We start from the raw sequence: 14,797 nt of genomic DNA, 5'->3' as shown, positions 1-14,797 counted from the left end.
ATAAAGAGAACTCCAAAGTAGATGGGAGAAGAGTGGATAGTGGAGAACATCTTGAAGAACCATCATTACTGAACAGGATAACTTCTTCTTCAAGTAGTGTCCCTGTGGGTGTTCCCCTGGAGGGCTGGGACTTCACAGTCATACTGGTCACAGAAGAAAGGACAGTGGAGCCAAATATGGCATCAGAGGCAGAGTCCTCAGTGGTTGCATAATGTTCTGCGAAGGCATGGACCAAAGCGCAAGTCGCCGCTCTGCAGATCTCCAAGATAGGGAAATGCAGACGTGAAAGTAAGCAGGTATGGGCCAGTATGGAGGACCGGTAAGAAAAGGAACCTGCCTGAGGGAGGGAGAAGTCTGCCCCCTGCATAAGAATAGTTTAAACTCAGCTGTTCCCTGAGTGGTTCAGCCCTCGGGGTTAGGAGTGGTTTCTGGCATCCTTACTAATTTCACTCACAGTAGCTGTGGGGAGTGGGGAGGGTGTGTTCGACCATGGCAGGGGCAGTCCTTGTCTGCCCCCGGGATAAGGGGATCTTGTCACCAATACTAATATACACAACAAATACAAGCATTTGGCTGCACAGCTTAAATCCAGAGCTAATAAAAGCAGGTGGAAAGGGAAAACTCACTGTCACAATGGCTTGCCAATTACAGAACCAGTTTCTCCTCTCTTGGTTTTCACACCTCAACTGCTAGAACAGGGCCTCATCCTCCCTGATTGAACTGACCTCGTTATCTCTAGCTTGCTTGCTAGCACACATATATATACCTGCCCCTGGATATTTCCATTACATGCATCTGAGGAAGTGGGTATTCACCCACGAAAGCTCATGCTCCAAAACGTCTGTTAGTCTATAAGGTGCCACAGGATTCTTTGCTGCTTTTACAGATCCAGACTAACACGGCTACCCTCTGATACTGTCACAATGGTTTCTCATCTCCTCCCTCCCCCTCTTCCAGCCAGGCTACAGACTTGGCTCTGCATTCCTTCCCCCTACCCCCACCAGGGGGTGTTCCTCTAGGCTCTAGCTTGCAGTAGGGACACTGGCTGAGATGCCTGCTGCTGCTGCCTGCATAAGAACAGTTTAAACTCAGCTGTTCCCTGCGCAGTTCAGTCCCCAGCGTTAGAAGCCGTTTCTGGCATCCTTGTTAATTTCATTCCCAGTTGTTGTTGGGGGCAGGGGAGGATGTGTGTGACCATGGCAGGGGCAGTTCTTTTCTGCCCCCGGGATGAGGGGATCTCCTACACACAAAAAACACAATCAAAATCAAAAAAGCCATTTCCAAGTTCAAATCTATCCCATTCCCTTCCCCAGCAAAGGATCATGGTTGTGATGTCCAAACTGCTTGCAAATCCTCTTTGAAATGTTACTGAACCATGCAGGGAACAGCGGAGTTTAAACTGTTCCTATGCGGGAGGTAGGCTTCTCCCTCCCTCAGCCAGTCTCCCTGCTCCCTGTTGCAAGCTAGAGGGAAGTCCCTGCAGCTGCTGCTCAGTGCCAGGCAGGGAGAAAGCATGGAGCCTAGTGTCCGCAGCCTGGCTGGAGGAGAAGAGAAGACACGGAGAAAAATGTGACACTGAGTTTTCACTTTTTCAGGCTTATTCCAATAGTTAAGCTTTATTACAGACAGTACTGGTAGTAGTAATAGTAGCTTTATTCTCTCTATCTATGCCATGCATTGGGAGGGATTCATGAAGTACGTAGGAGAGGTGGGTTGCTTGCGATTGGACCATATAGGTAAGAAAAGACGGTTACTTACCTTTGTAACTGTTGTTCTTCGAGATGTGTTGCTCATATCCATTCCAGTTAGGTGTGCGCGCGCCGCGTGCACGTTCGTCGGGAAAACTTTTACCCTAGCAACCCAGTCGGGTCGGCTGGGCGCCCCCTGGAGTGGCGCCGCCATGGCGCCCAATATATATCCCAGCCGACCCGGCCACCCTTCAGTTCCTTCTTGCCGGCTACTCCGACAGTGGGGAAGGAGGGTGGGTTTGGAATGGATATGAGCAACACATCTCGAAGAACAACAGTTACAAAGGTAAGTAACCGTCTTTTCTTCTTCGAGTGATTGCTCATATGCATTCCAGTTAGGTGATTCCCAAGCCTTACCTAGGCGGTGGGGTCGGAGCGAGATGTGGCGGTATTTAAAACTGCTACGCCAAAGGCCGCATCATCTCTAGATTGTCTGACTAACGCATAGTGATCGGTGAAAGTGTGTACCGATGACCAGGTCGCCGCACGACATATCTCCTGAATAGGCACGTGCGCCAGGAAGGCCGCTGATGTCGCCTGGGCTCTTGTGGAGTGTGCTGTGAGGTGGCCAGATGGGACACGAGCCAAGTCGTAGCATGTGCGGATGCAAGCAGTCACCCAGGAGGAGATCCTCTGAGAGGATATAGGTTGTCCCCTCATGCGTTCTGCAATCGCTACGAAAAGCTGAGGGGACTTCCGAAACCCCTTGGTTCTCTCGATGTAGAAGGCAAGCGCTCTACGTACATCCAAGGAGTGTAGATGTTGCTCCCGCCGAGAAGAGTGTGGTTTCGGAAAGAAGACGGGAAGGAAGATGTCCTGGTTGGTATGAAAGGTGGACACCACCTTAGGGAGGAACGCCGGGTGGGGTCGTAGATGTACCTTGTCCTTATGGAAGACGGTGTAAGGTGGGTCCACTGTGAGAGCTTTCAGCTCTGAGACCCGTCTGGCCGATGTAATGGCCACCAGGAAAGCTGTCTTCCATGATAGGTGTGTGAGCGAGCATGTCGCCAGTGGCTCGAATGGTGGGAGCATGAGCCTGTTCAGGACTAAGTTAAGGTCCCACGTAGGGGCAGGGCGGCGTACAGGCGGGTATAGTTGCTCCAGTCCTTTAAGAAATCTGGCGACTAGCGGATGAGAAAATATGGAGCGGCCACCTTCACCTGGCCGGAAGGCTGAAATGGCCGCTAAGTGCACCTTTAAGGAGGAAGTTGCCAGGTCCTGCTGTTTAAGGTACCAGAGGTAGTCGAGGATTGTGGAAACTGGGGACTGCATGGGGTTCACCCCTTGGGAAGCGCACCAGCAAGAGAAGCGTTTCCATTTGGCCCTGTACGTAGAGCGAGTGGAGGGCTTCCTGCTGTTAAGAAGTATATGTTGGACCGGCGTAGAGCAGCTGAGCTCTGCCGAGCTCAGCCATGTAGGAGCCACGCCGTGAGATGAAGGGCTCGCAGGTCCGGGTGGTGAAGCGTGCCATGATCCTGGGTAATTAGGTCTGGATGGAGAGGAAGGTGAATTGGGGGGTCCACAGATAGGTTCATCAAGGTGGTGAACCAGTGTTGTCTGGGCCACGCAGGTGCGATCAGTATCAGGTGAGCCTTGTCTCTGCGCAACTTCAAGAGGACCTTGTGCACCAGGGGGAACGGAGGGAAGGCATACAGGAGATGGCGGGTCCACGGCAGGAGAAATGCATCCGTGATCGACCCCGGGGAGAGACCTTGAAAGGAGCAAAACTCCTGGCACTTCCTGTTGGACCTGGTTGCAAAGAGGTCTATGCGGGGAAACCCCCACCTCTGGAAGATGGAATGGATGACGTCTGGTCTGATCGACCATTCGTGGCAGAGAAAGGATCGGCTGAGGTTGTCCGCCAGCGTGTTCTCGACCCCTGGGAGAAAGGATGCCACTGGGTCTATCGAGTGGGCTATACAGAAGTCCCAGAGTCGAATGGCCTCTTGGCACAGTGGAGATGACCGGGTTCCCCCCTGTTTGTTGATATAATACATGGCCGTTGTGTTGTCCGTGAGTACGGAAACACAACGGCCTTGGAGGTGACGGAGAAATGCCTGGCAGGCAAGGCGGACTGCCCTTAGCTCCCGGACATTTATGTGGAGTGACAGCTCGAGGGTCGACCACAGGCCCTGGGTGCGCAGGTTTCCTAAGTGAGCTCCCCAACCCAGGGATGACGCATCGGTTGTTAGAGTCACCGATGGCTGTTGCGGATGGAATGGCATCCCCGCGCATACCAACGATGGGGTCAGCCACCAGTCGAGGGAGCGGAGAGGATCGGGGGGCACCGTCACTAACACATCCGGGTGGTCTCTGTTTGGTCGGTATACTGAGTGAAGCCACGTTTGGAGGGGCCTCATTCTGAGTCTGGCATGCTTTGTCACGTACGTGCAAGCGGCCATGTGACCGAGGAGTGTGAGACATGTCCGAGCCGAGGTGAGAGGGGATGCTTGCAAGCTCCGGATGATCGCCCCGATCGCCTGGAAACGAGGTTGAGGTAAGAAGGCCCTGGCCTGAATAGAGTCCAGGGTCGCACCTATGAAGTCCAACCTCTGTGTTGGAACTAGGTTGGACTTCTCGATGTTGACCAGCAGTCCCAGTCGGGAAAAGAGGTCCGTGGCAGCCTCTACATGTCGTCGTACCTGCGACTGGGAGGAACCTTTCAGGAGCCAGTCGTCTAGGTACGGGAAGACGTGGATTTTCCGCCGACGGAGGTAGGCGGCCACGACGGCCATGCACTTGGTGAACACCCTCGGGGCTGTCGAGAGACCGAATGGTAGAACCGTGAACTGGAAGTGTTGATGTGTGACCGTGAAGCGGAGGTACTTCCTGTGCGGTGGGAAGATGGCAATATGGAAGTACGCGTCTTTCATGTCGAGGGCGGCGTACCAGTCTCCAGGAATGGGATAATGGTTCCCAGGGAGATCATACGGAACTTCAACTTGAGCATCCACTTGTTGAGGCCCCGAAGGTCTAGGATGGGTCTGAGACCTCCCTTGGATTTGGGGATCAGGAAATAACGGGAGTAGAATCCCTTGCCTCTCTCGGCTAGAGGTACTTCCTCTATGGCCCCCGCCGCCAGGAGGGAGCGAACCTCCTGTAGAAGGGTTTGCTCGTGAGAGGGGTCCCTGAAGAGGGACTGGGAAGGGGGGCGGGAAGGGGGTGAAGAAGCAAATTGTAGATGGTATCCATGCTTCACTGTGCGTAGCACCCAACGGTCTGACGTTACTTGGGACCACGCTGGGAGGAAGCGGGAGAGGCGGTTGTAGAAAGTAGGGAAAGGATCCTGAATTGAGACTGATAAGCCGTCCCCGGGCGCACCTTCAAAAGCCGGACTTGGGGCCCGGTTGCGACTTGGAAGGCCCTTGGTTCTGGCCTCCCTGGGAGCTGGGTTGGCGTCTGCGTCCCCCGCGTCCACGCCGTCTATTGAGGTCTTGCCTCTGACGGGGTGGGAAGTATGGGCGCCGTGTTTGGGGCCTGAAGGGTCTGCGCTGGGTGGACGGGGTATGCATCCCTAATGAGCGAATAATGACCCTATTGTCTTTTAGGTTTTGCAATTTTGAGTCCGTCTTCTCAGAGAACAAGCCTTTCCCGTCAAAGGGTAGGTCTTGGATCGTGTATTGCAGCTCCGGAGGTAGTGTGGATGCTTGAAGCCAAGAGATGCGCCGCATTGTTACTCCGGACGCAATGGTTCTGGCTGCCGAATCAGCTGCATCGAGGGAGGCCTGGAGGGTAGTCCTGGCCACCTTCTTACCTTCCTCCAGGAATGCATTGAATTCTGGGCGTGAGTCGTGGGGGAGCAGTTCCGCGAACTTGCCCACCTCCACCCATATGTTGTGGTTATAACGCCCTAAAAGGGCCTGCTGGTTGGCCACACGGAGTTGCAAGGCCCCTGCTGAGTAGACCTTGCGACCCATGAGGTCCATGCGCTTGGCCTCTTTGGACTTGGGGGCCGGTGCCTGTTGTCCATGACGCTCCCTGTCATTGACCGACTGGGCCACGAGGGATGAGGGGGGAGGGTGTACATAGAGGTATTCGTACCCCCGAGAGGGTACCATGTACTTCCTCTCCACTCCCTTAGCTGTCGGAGGGATGGAGGCCGGTGACTGCCACAGGTTTTCGGTGGTAGATTGAATAGTCCGTATAAACGGCAGAGCTACCCGGGTAGGGGCATCTGCCGATAGTATGCTCACCACCGGGTCCTGAACCTCCGAGACTTCCTCCACGGGGAGGTTGATATTAAGTGCTACCCTACGGAGGAGGTCCTGGTGGGCCCTGAGATCTATTGGTGGAGGTCCTGATGTTGAAGTCCCCGCCACTGCCTCGTCTGGCGAGGAGGAGGAGGAGACACCGGGGATGATGTCCTCCTGTGCGGTGTCTCGCTGTTCCTCTGTTTCCAGCTCGTGACAGCCCGGTGAGTCTGGACGTGGCTGTTTGTCCGACTCAATCGCGGGAGGTCGGGAAACAGTGGCCTCTGGCACCCGATGCTCTGCGGTAGCGGGACGCGGCTGAGGTAGGGGGGCACCCTGGGTCTGTTGGTAAGCCCATGGTGTCCAGAAGCCCCACTGTTGGGCACTCGTGTCCTGTGTATGTGGGTCTTGAAACTCGCCCAGCGGTACTTCAGGTTCGTAATAACTACCCGCATGGGAGGATGCCGACGTGGCTCTTGATGGCCACGGTGGTGCTGCAAAGGTCGGTGCCGCGGTGCCGACCGACCTCACACCTCTGGATACTGGCGACCGGTGCTGGTATTGGCGGGGAGAGCGAGACCGGGACCTGCGACCGGCTCGGTGCCGGGAGGTCGACCGGGATCGCGAGCGCCGTTGTCTGGATCTGCTCCTGTAGGCGCGGTGCTCCCTGCGGTGCCGTGAGCTGGATCGGTGCCGGGAGTACTCAGTTGACGCACGTGACGTCGACCGGTGCCGGGAGCCTGACCGGTGCCGGGAGCCTGACCGGTGCCGGGAGCCGGAGCGGTGCCGGGAGCCGGAGCGGTACCGAGGTGATCGGTGCCGAGAGCTCGACCGGTGCCTGGGTGATCGCCGACGAGGTGATCGGTGCCGGGAGCCCGATCGGTACCGGGATCGGGATCGAGATCGGGACCGACGCCGTGAGTCTGAACGTCGTCTTGAAGCTGAGCGTCTGCCGGATCACGACCTAGAGCGGTGCCGGTCTGTTACACTGACCGAAGCTGGTCTGGTCAGGGTCGGCTTGCCCATAGAACACAGGACCCGCACCGGCGGTGCCGGGGGTAAGGGCATGGGTGCCTCCGTAATGGCGATCAGCTCCCTCGCCGCGGCAAATGTCTCCGGGGTAGTAGGTGTAGAGAGCTCTACCACTGCGTGTACCGGGGAGCTACCAGGTGCCGGACTCGACGGACCTCTCGGGGCCGGAGTCGACGGTACCGGTTTGGGCGGTGCCGCGGCTGGTATCGGTGCCGGGCCATCCGCTGTCTTCGCAGGGTCTGGCTGCGGGGCGGCTGATGGCGAGACGGTTTGTGCCTTCGCCGCCTTTGGTCTCGGGGAGGTGGAGCGGCCTTGGCTCGGCTTCGGTGCCGCCTTCTTGGAGGAGGTACTCGGTGCCGCGGTGCCCTTGCTCACCGGCTTGCTTGCGCTCTGAGCCGAGGGCGAAGGTGTCAAGGCCGCTTCCATTAGGAGCTGTCTTAATCTAATGTCCCGCTCCTTTTTGGTCCTTGGCTTAAAGGACTTGCAGATTGAGCACTTAGCAGTTAAGTGCGACTCCCCTAGGCATTTTAAGCAGGAGTCATGAGGGTCTCCCACAGGCATAGGTTTATGGCAAGCCGCACAGGGCTTGAAACCTGATGAGCCGGGCATGGGCTCCGGCTCCCCGTGTGGGGGGAAGGGAGGGGGGGGTACCCCGATCCCCTCGTTACCACTAAAAACTAAACTAAAGCACTAAACTACTAACTATTGACAACTATAAACTATCTATATACAATGAGTAACTATATACCACGAAAGCTAAATGAGCTGCTAGGGAGTGTGGAGTTCAGCGAAGCCGCGCTCCACAGTTCCAACGACCGACACGGGCGGTAAGAAGGAACTGAAGGGTGGCCGGGTCGGCTGGGATATATATTGGGCGCCATGGCGGCGCCACTCCAGGGGGCGCCCAGCCGACCCGACTGGGTTGCTAGGGTAAAAGTTTTCCCGACGAACGTGCACGCGGCGCGCGCACACCTAACTGGAATGCATATGAGCAATCACTCGAAGAAGAAATGTAAATTACTTTCACCCCTGCCCAAACCCCAGGGCTCCCAGGCGCCTCTGCAGCTGATAGCTCCGGGGGTGATTTAAAGGCCCGGCTCCTAGCTTCAGCTGAATCCCTGAGCCCTTTAAATCCTGATTTAAAAGCCTGGGGATTTAAAGGCCCCACCTCTTCCGACAGAGGTCACACCTCTTCCAGTTGAGGCCCCTCCCCCTCCACAGGACTCTGGAGTACCGGCAAGTCCTTTAAGTTACTTTCATCCCTGGTGACATCCTTTAAGGAGGCAACAGACGAAGAGACCAATCTTGTGGAGCATGTACAGATCAAGCCCAAAGGGGTCACGTAACGAATGTGGTAGCACTCTCTAACACAATTCGAGACCCACTTAGAAAGTTATTGGGCTGATATCGCTGACCTTTCTGCCATAGAGAGAAACAAACAATCTAGGGGATTACCTGAAGGCTTCTGTCCTATCAAGGTAGAATGCAAGGGCTCTCCTAATGTCCAGGGTATGCAGAATGGCCTCCCTATTTTCTCAGTGAAGCTTGGGGTAGAAGGTGGGAAGGTGAAGGGACTGGTTCATGTGGAACGAGGAGGTCACTTTAGGGAGGAACTTCAGATGTGGCCTAAGCATGATCTTGTTTGGGAAGAATACCATGTGCGGAGGATGCGCCATTAAAGCTGCTATCTCCCTTACTCTTCTAGCCAAGGTAACTGTGACTAGAAAGACCATTTTCATCAACAGATGAGTTAGCGAACAGGTGGCCATGGGTTAAAACGGGGGCCTAGTCAGCTCTTTTATACTAGATTTAGGTCCCAAAAGGGGAAGGGAAGTCTAGGCTGAGCGAAGAGGTTTGTTATTCCTTTCAGGAACCTTTTTATGGTTAGGTGCAAAATTACTGAGTACCCTCTATGGAATGGTGAAATACTGTAATCAGCGAGGTGGACTCAGAGAGCTCAGGGATAGGCCTGATTTTAAGGGTCAGGGCATATTTCAGAATACGTGGAAGAGTTGTCAACTCTAGACAGAATTGCTGGGACATAGTCCAGATTCCAGATTTGGTGTACTTCTGCAGCTAAGCATGTTGCGTGGACGACTTTCTACTGTGTAGTAGGAGCTCCTGCACTTCCTTTGAGCATGAGCATTCTAGGAGTTGGAGCCACCTAGGAGCCATGCTTTGAGTCAGAGGATCCCCACGCTGGGATGCATGGTGCAACCCTTGCCCTGCGTGAGGTGGCATGGGATGGTCAGAAGGGAGATCAGCGACACATCACAAGCTGCATTAGGTAAGGGTATCAGGTCTGTCGCGGCCAGGTAGGGGTGATCAGTATCATGTGACGTCCATCCTCTTTATCTTGAGCAGGACCTTCAGCAGAAGAGGAAACAGAGGGAAGGTATAAAGAAGGTCTTTGTCCCATGGAAGGAGGAGAGCATTGCCTAGAGATCAATGTCCAATCACCACCCTGGAACAGTACTGTGGACACTTCTTGTTCTGGTAACTGGCAAACAGATCTGTGGACAGTGTTCCCTGCCATCTGAACAAGCCCTGAAGTACTGATGGGTGCATCTCCCACTTGTGGTCATGCAAAAATGTGCAACTGAGTTTGTATGCTATCGTGTTTTGCGTGCCTGGGAGGTAAGTCATGGACCAGATTGTGAGAGATGCACCGATTCCACAGTTGCATCGCTTCTGCGCAGAGAGAGGTGATCAGGCTCCTCCTTGAAGACTTATGTAACCCATGCAGGCTATGTTGTCCATCAGGACCTTTATATGTGAGCTTGCTATCAGCAGGAGGAAATCTGTACAGGCATTCCTGATCGCTCTCAATGCAAGGAGATTGATATGAAGGGAGATCTCTGCCAGCGACCATTTGCCTCGTGCTGTGAGACTGTTCAAATGTGCGCCTCATCCTAGGAGGGATGTGTCCATGACAAGGAGCAACAAAGGTGGCCCCTGTAGGGAGAGGATCCCTTTGTATGCATTGGTTGGGTCTTTTCACCAGTCCAGGGAGTTTTTGACCCTGGTGGGTAGTGACGGGGTCTGGCCAGACTGTCCCTGTTCAGTCTGTAAACCAAGCTGACCCACAGCTGTAGGCATCACGTGTGAAGTCTGACATGAGGAATCACCGCCATGCCGGCAGTCATATGCCCCAGAAGCTGGAGGCAGGTTCTGGCTGGCACTTGATGGCTGTATTGAGTTGCGTCTATAAGAGATACCAGGGAGTGAAATCTGTCCTGAGGTAGGAAGCCTTTGGCTTGTTGTGCGTCTGGGTCGGCCCCTCTAAATTCCAGGTATTGCACTGGCATAAGGGTTGACTTCTGCGAGTTGATCTGTAGTCCCAGATCCTTGAACAAGGTTATTGTCTCTTCAGTGGCTCGACGAGCCTCCTGAAGCAACTAGACTTTGAGGAGACAATTGTCTAGGTAAGGATAGATCATCATCCCTTGAGATCTTAAATGGGTGACCACCACTGAGAACTTTGGAAAAATACTCTCGGGGTCGATGAAAGTCCGAAGGGAAGGACTCTGTATTGGTAATGGTTGTTTCCCAGAGTAAACCTGAGGAAATGTCTGAGAGCCAGTAGTATTGAGATGTGAAAATACGCATCTTGTGGGTTGGGGGCTGAAAATCAGTCTCCCTGTTCCAGTGACAGAATGATCATCAACAGCGTGACCATCTTGAATGTCTGAGTTTTGACAAACTTGTTGAGAGTTCTTAGGTCCAGGATGGGTCTCCAACCTCCTTTCCTTCGGGGTATTAAGTAGTACGAAGAGCAGAACCCCTAGCCTCGTAGATGCTGAGGTCCTGGTTTTATGGCTCCTAACTGCAGGAGGCGGTCTATGTCCTGCCACAGTAGACTCTCGTGAGAAGAGTCCCTGAAGAGGGACAGGGAAGAATGTTGTGCAGGAGGTAGGAGGTGAAATGGATGTAATATCCAGATCTGGCAATCTCTAGGACTCATATGTCCAACATTACGTGCTCCCGGGCACTGCAGTATGCTGCCAAACTGTGGCCAAATAGGTGTGTGGTCACAAGTGATAGTGAGGAGTGGTCTCATGGCACCTCGACCTCCTCGTCAAAAGTGGTGCTTAGGGGCAGGTGGTTAGGCCAAGGACTGGGAGCCTGAGGGCTTCCACTTCGAGAATCTCTCCTTCTTCCTCTGGGGCTCATACTGCTGCTGCACAGGGAACAGTGCTGAATACTGCCTATGTTGGTATTGTGAGCTGAATCGTCTCTTTTGCACTGGTGTATAAACTCCCAGTGATCTCAGAGCGGCCTGGAATCCTTCAGGAAGTGGAGGGAGGCATCAGTCTTCTTGGCGATTCCTCTGTGGGGACACAGTATTTTTTGTCCACTTGCTTGCAAGTTGGGACCATCGAGGCCTGGGGTTCCCACACTGCCTTAGTAGGGTCTACGATGGCCTCATTAATCGGGAGGATGACTTTGGAGGTGGATGAGACATGAAGGATACCATAAGTTGGTGGTGCATATCCTTAACCTCCTCCAATGGTATACGGAGGGTGTCAGCCACTCTCTTTGCCAGCTCCAGGAACAGGAGAAAATCATCTGCTATGGAGGGCTGTGATGGCATGACTGCCTTATCTGGCGAAGAGGAGGATATGGCATTGTGTGCGATCTCCTCCTCAGCATCCATCTCCTGCTCCACAACCTCTAAGGGTACTGAGGCTCATGATGCTATAGCTGAGGGAGGCTGTCTGTGAAGTTCTCTGATGACACGCAGTGCCCTGGAGGAATGCTGGCGATGAGCTGTCCAGTGGTCCCTGTAGGGCCACTGTGGTGGCACAGGGCCTGGTGGAGGTGCCCATGGGTGACCATACCAGGATGGCAGCAGTGCCATCTGGTGGTACAATCCTGGACTCTGTTGGTATTGGGTCCTGTCTGGAGCCCAGGAGGAGTACTCAGAAGCCCCATCTGATTCATTGTCAGACCCTTTGCTTAACCATGGAGGAGCGTAGCAGGATTGTAGGGAAATTCCTCTTGAGCAACCATGGCTCGGTGCCATCATCTGAGTACCGAGGGGTGGCGAGTTTGGAACTTCCAATATAACAGGTCCCTGGTCTGCTGGAGTTCTGTCGGCACCGAGCATCCCAGCATCTTGCCCATATCGATCTGTCTCGTGCCAGGTAGGTCAGTGCCACTGGTATTACCACTAACGGTTCACATTCTGGGAGCAGTTTAGGGCATTTGCCCTTATCCTTCCGTACCAGAGACTCGGTGCCCATGCCCAAGGGTTCCATGGGCCTATCAGCAGCTCCAGGTGCCAACGGTTGCTATGAGCTATGGGTGCCAGATGACCTCAGTGCCTGTAGTGCCAAGGATACTGAGCGAGATGGTGATCGGTTTCAGTTATCCCTGGGCTTGCTGAGGAGACTTCCCATTCTCTTCTTTAGCATTTGAAAGGAGTTCCCAGACCGCTTTCTTGACCCACTATCCTTTGAAGTTGAAGGCTGGGAGGAAGACTCACGCCTGACTGGTGACAGTGGTTGGAGATCCTCACCCATGAAGATGATCTTCTGGTGAAGCTCTCGGTCTTTGTGGGATCTCAGTCCAAGTTGTTGGCAGAGGGAACTCTTTTGTTGAATGTGGCCCCCGCCAAGGCAGAAAATGTATTGAGAGTTCTTGTCTGTGACTGGGATTGCCTTGCTGCAAGTATGACACTTTTTGATGCCCCCAAGAGCCAGGCACACCCTTGTCCACGGGGGTCTCCCACCCCCGCCAGGGACGATGGAAGAAAAAATTCCTTTTTCTTTTATTTTTTCTTCTTTTCTGTAGAGAAAGAACTGAGGATGGTTAGCCTGACTAGCCTTGTGGCACAGCATGAGGATAGGTACCGCATGTGTGAGCCTAAGAGACACTGCTATCGAAGTTCACCAGTCAGCAGCACAGGAGGACCCATAGGGACACTACTCAAAGAAGAACTTTATTTTATCAACGCATGGCCAATCACTATCTTGACCACTCTACTTATACTCAGCCAGACTCTGCATCATTACTCATGTGCAGTAGTATCTTACCCCCACAAGCAGAGGAGTAACTGTGTTGGCCTTCTACACAAAATTTAATTTCATTCTGAGTGAATACAGCCCAAAGTCTAAAACTACCAACATTTTTACACAGCTGCCATTTCACTATCTTAGTACTAACAAGTCCTCCCCCAGCAAATGCATACAACTGTCACTTAGCAGCAAAAGTAACTTTTTCCTTTTATTCAAAGTTACACCAGGCCCTCAATAGCATCGGTATTCCCAAGGATTGCTATAATAATTTTAGACAGATTTCCACACCACATACATCCCAAAACCAGGCTGTAACATTTAGCAAATAAGTCCCTTTCTTCTATAATGGATGAGAGATTAATTTCAACTCTCTCCCACATCATTCAGTCTTACTTCTTGGGCCTGGAATGCAATGACATTATTCTGAACCACATTACATACAGAGCTCATATACCTGTCCTGATGCCTTCATCAGATGCTGCATTTTTCAGAAGGATTTTAATTTTCAAGAAAAACCCAGCTGGATGCATTTTCTCCTGCATATTGATAAACAATGACATTACATGAAGAGCCAAATTATTTTTTTAAACTCAGAGAACAATTTCAGCTGAATCCTATCAAGAGTCCAGCACATTCACAAACATGAAAGAATGTCAGGAAATTCTAGCCAGGACAGGCTTTTCCCCCCACAGCATAGGGCTTGTGTACACTGGCACTTTACAGCGCTGCAACTTTCTCGCTCAGGGGTGTGAAAAAACACACCCCTGAGCACTGCAAGTTTCAGCGCTGTAAAGTGCCAGTGTAGACAGCGCAGCAGTGCTGGGAGCCGCACTCCCAACACTGGTATCTATTCCCCTCATGGGGCTGGGTTTTTCAGAATGCTGCCACGACTACATAAGACACGTTAAAGTGCTGCTAGTGAAGATGTGCCCATAGTCTCCACAGTATTCTCCAATCTAGTTTTAAATGTCCCAAGCAATGGCTATGTAACTGGCAATCTTTCCACACTGTCTTAAGTTTTCATTTTTCTGTCTTAATTTTTATGTTGCCAAGAGGTTCTGAGTAGGTCTCAAGAGCAAAATACAGCAACCTGATCTTGCTGGATCCATCTATAGACATTTCCAAATAAAGGCTGAGTATGTTCTGAATGTCTACATTCTGGCAGAATTCACTCCTCCCCTAGAAGGGCTTGAATTAACTGGATTAATGTAGAATTAACAACAAGTAGGATTCCAGGCAATTTAGGAGATTGTGCACTTCAGTGCTTAGAAACTACAGTGATGGCAGCAAAATTCTAACCTGTTGTGTAATTGTTCTTCAAGATGTGTTGCACATGTCCATTCCACTCGTGGTGTCTGCACGTCCACCACATGGTCACTGGAAACTATTTCCTTCAGTGATACCCATTGGGTAGCTAGGGCTCCCCCTGCTGCTGCACACCACTGCATGCAGGTATGAAGAGCAGAGTTGATTCCAGCCTCCTTCACTTCCTTCTTACTATAACTCAGATGCAGAGGCATAGGAAGGCATGTCACAGAATGGACAAGTGCAACATATCTCAAAGAGCAATAACACTGGTCTACAATTTTTGAGAAGTCATCTGCTTCAGAGAAAAAATATGATATTTATTATGTATTTTGATGTGCTGAATTCAAATATGACAATTAAACTGACTGGCTACTGTTTCTAAGATATTTAAGTTTTTACATTTTATGTCTATGTATATTGTGTAGATAGTAGAGTTTTAATCATAAATTGTAAACCTAGGTCTTTTCATGTGTTTATGGTTGCTTTACATTATAATATT

The 14,797-nt window shown here is 52.3% G+C and overlaps 1 protein-coding gene across 1 annotated transcript in view; it reads right to left on the bottom strand.

Annotated features, from left to right (window-relative positions):
* TEX11 (testis expressed 11) overlaps nucleotides 1-14,797 on the bottom strand; it is a 138,212-nt gene that overhangs the window by 94,549 nt on the left and 28,866 nt on the right. The window contains exon 11 of the mRNA XM_050964910.1: nucleotides 13,445-13,526. Coding sequence (XP_050820867.1) covers nucleotides 13,445-13,526 — 82 coding nt within the window. The remainder of the gene's footprint in view (nucleotides 1-13,444; nucleotides 13,527-14,797) is intronic.

The sequence above is a fragment of the Gopherus flavomarginatus genome, chromosome 8, assembly GCF_025201925.1.
Source record: "Gopherus flavomarginatus isolate rGopFla2 chromosome 8, rGopFla2.mat.asm, whole genome shotgun sequence".
NCBI lineage: Eukaryota > Metazoa > Chordata > Testudines > Testudinidae > Gopherus > Gopherus flavomarginatus.
This window is presented reverse-complemented; position numbering and strand designations above follow the sequence as displayed.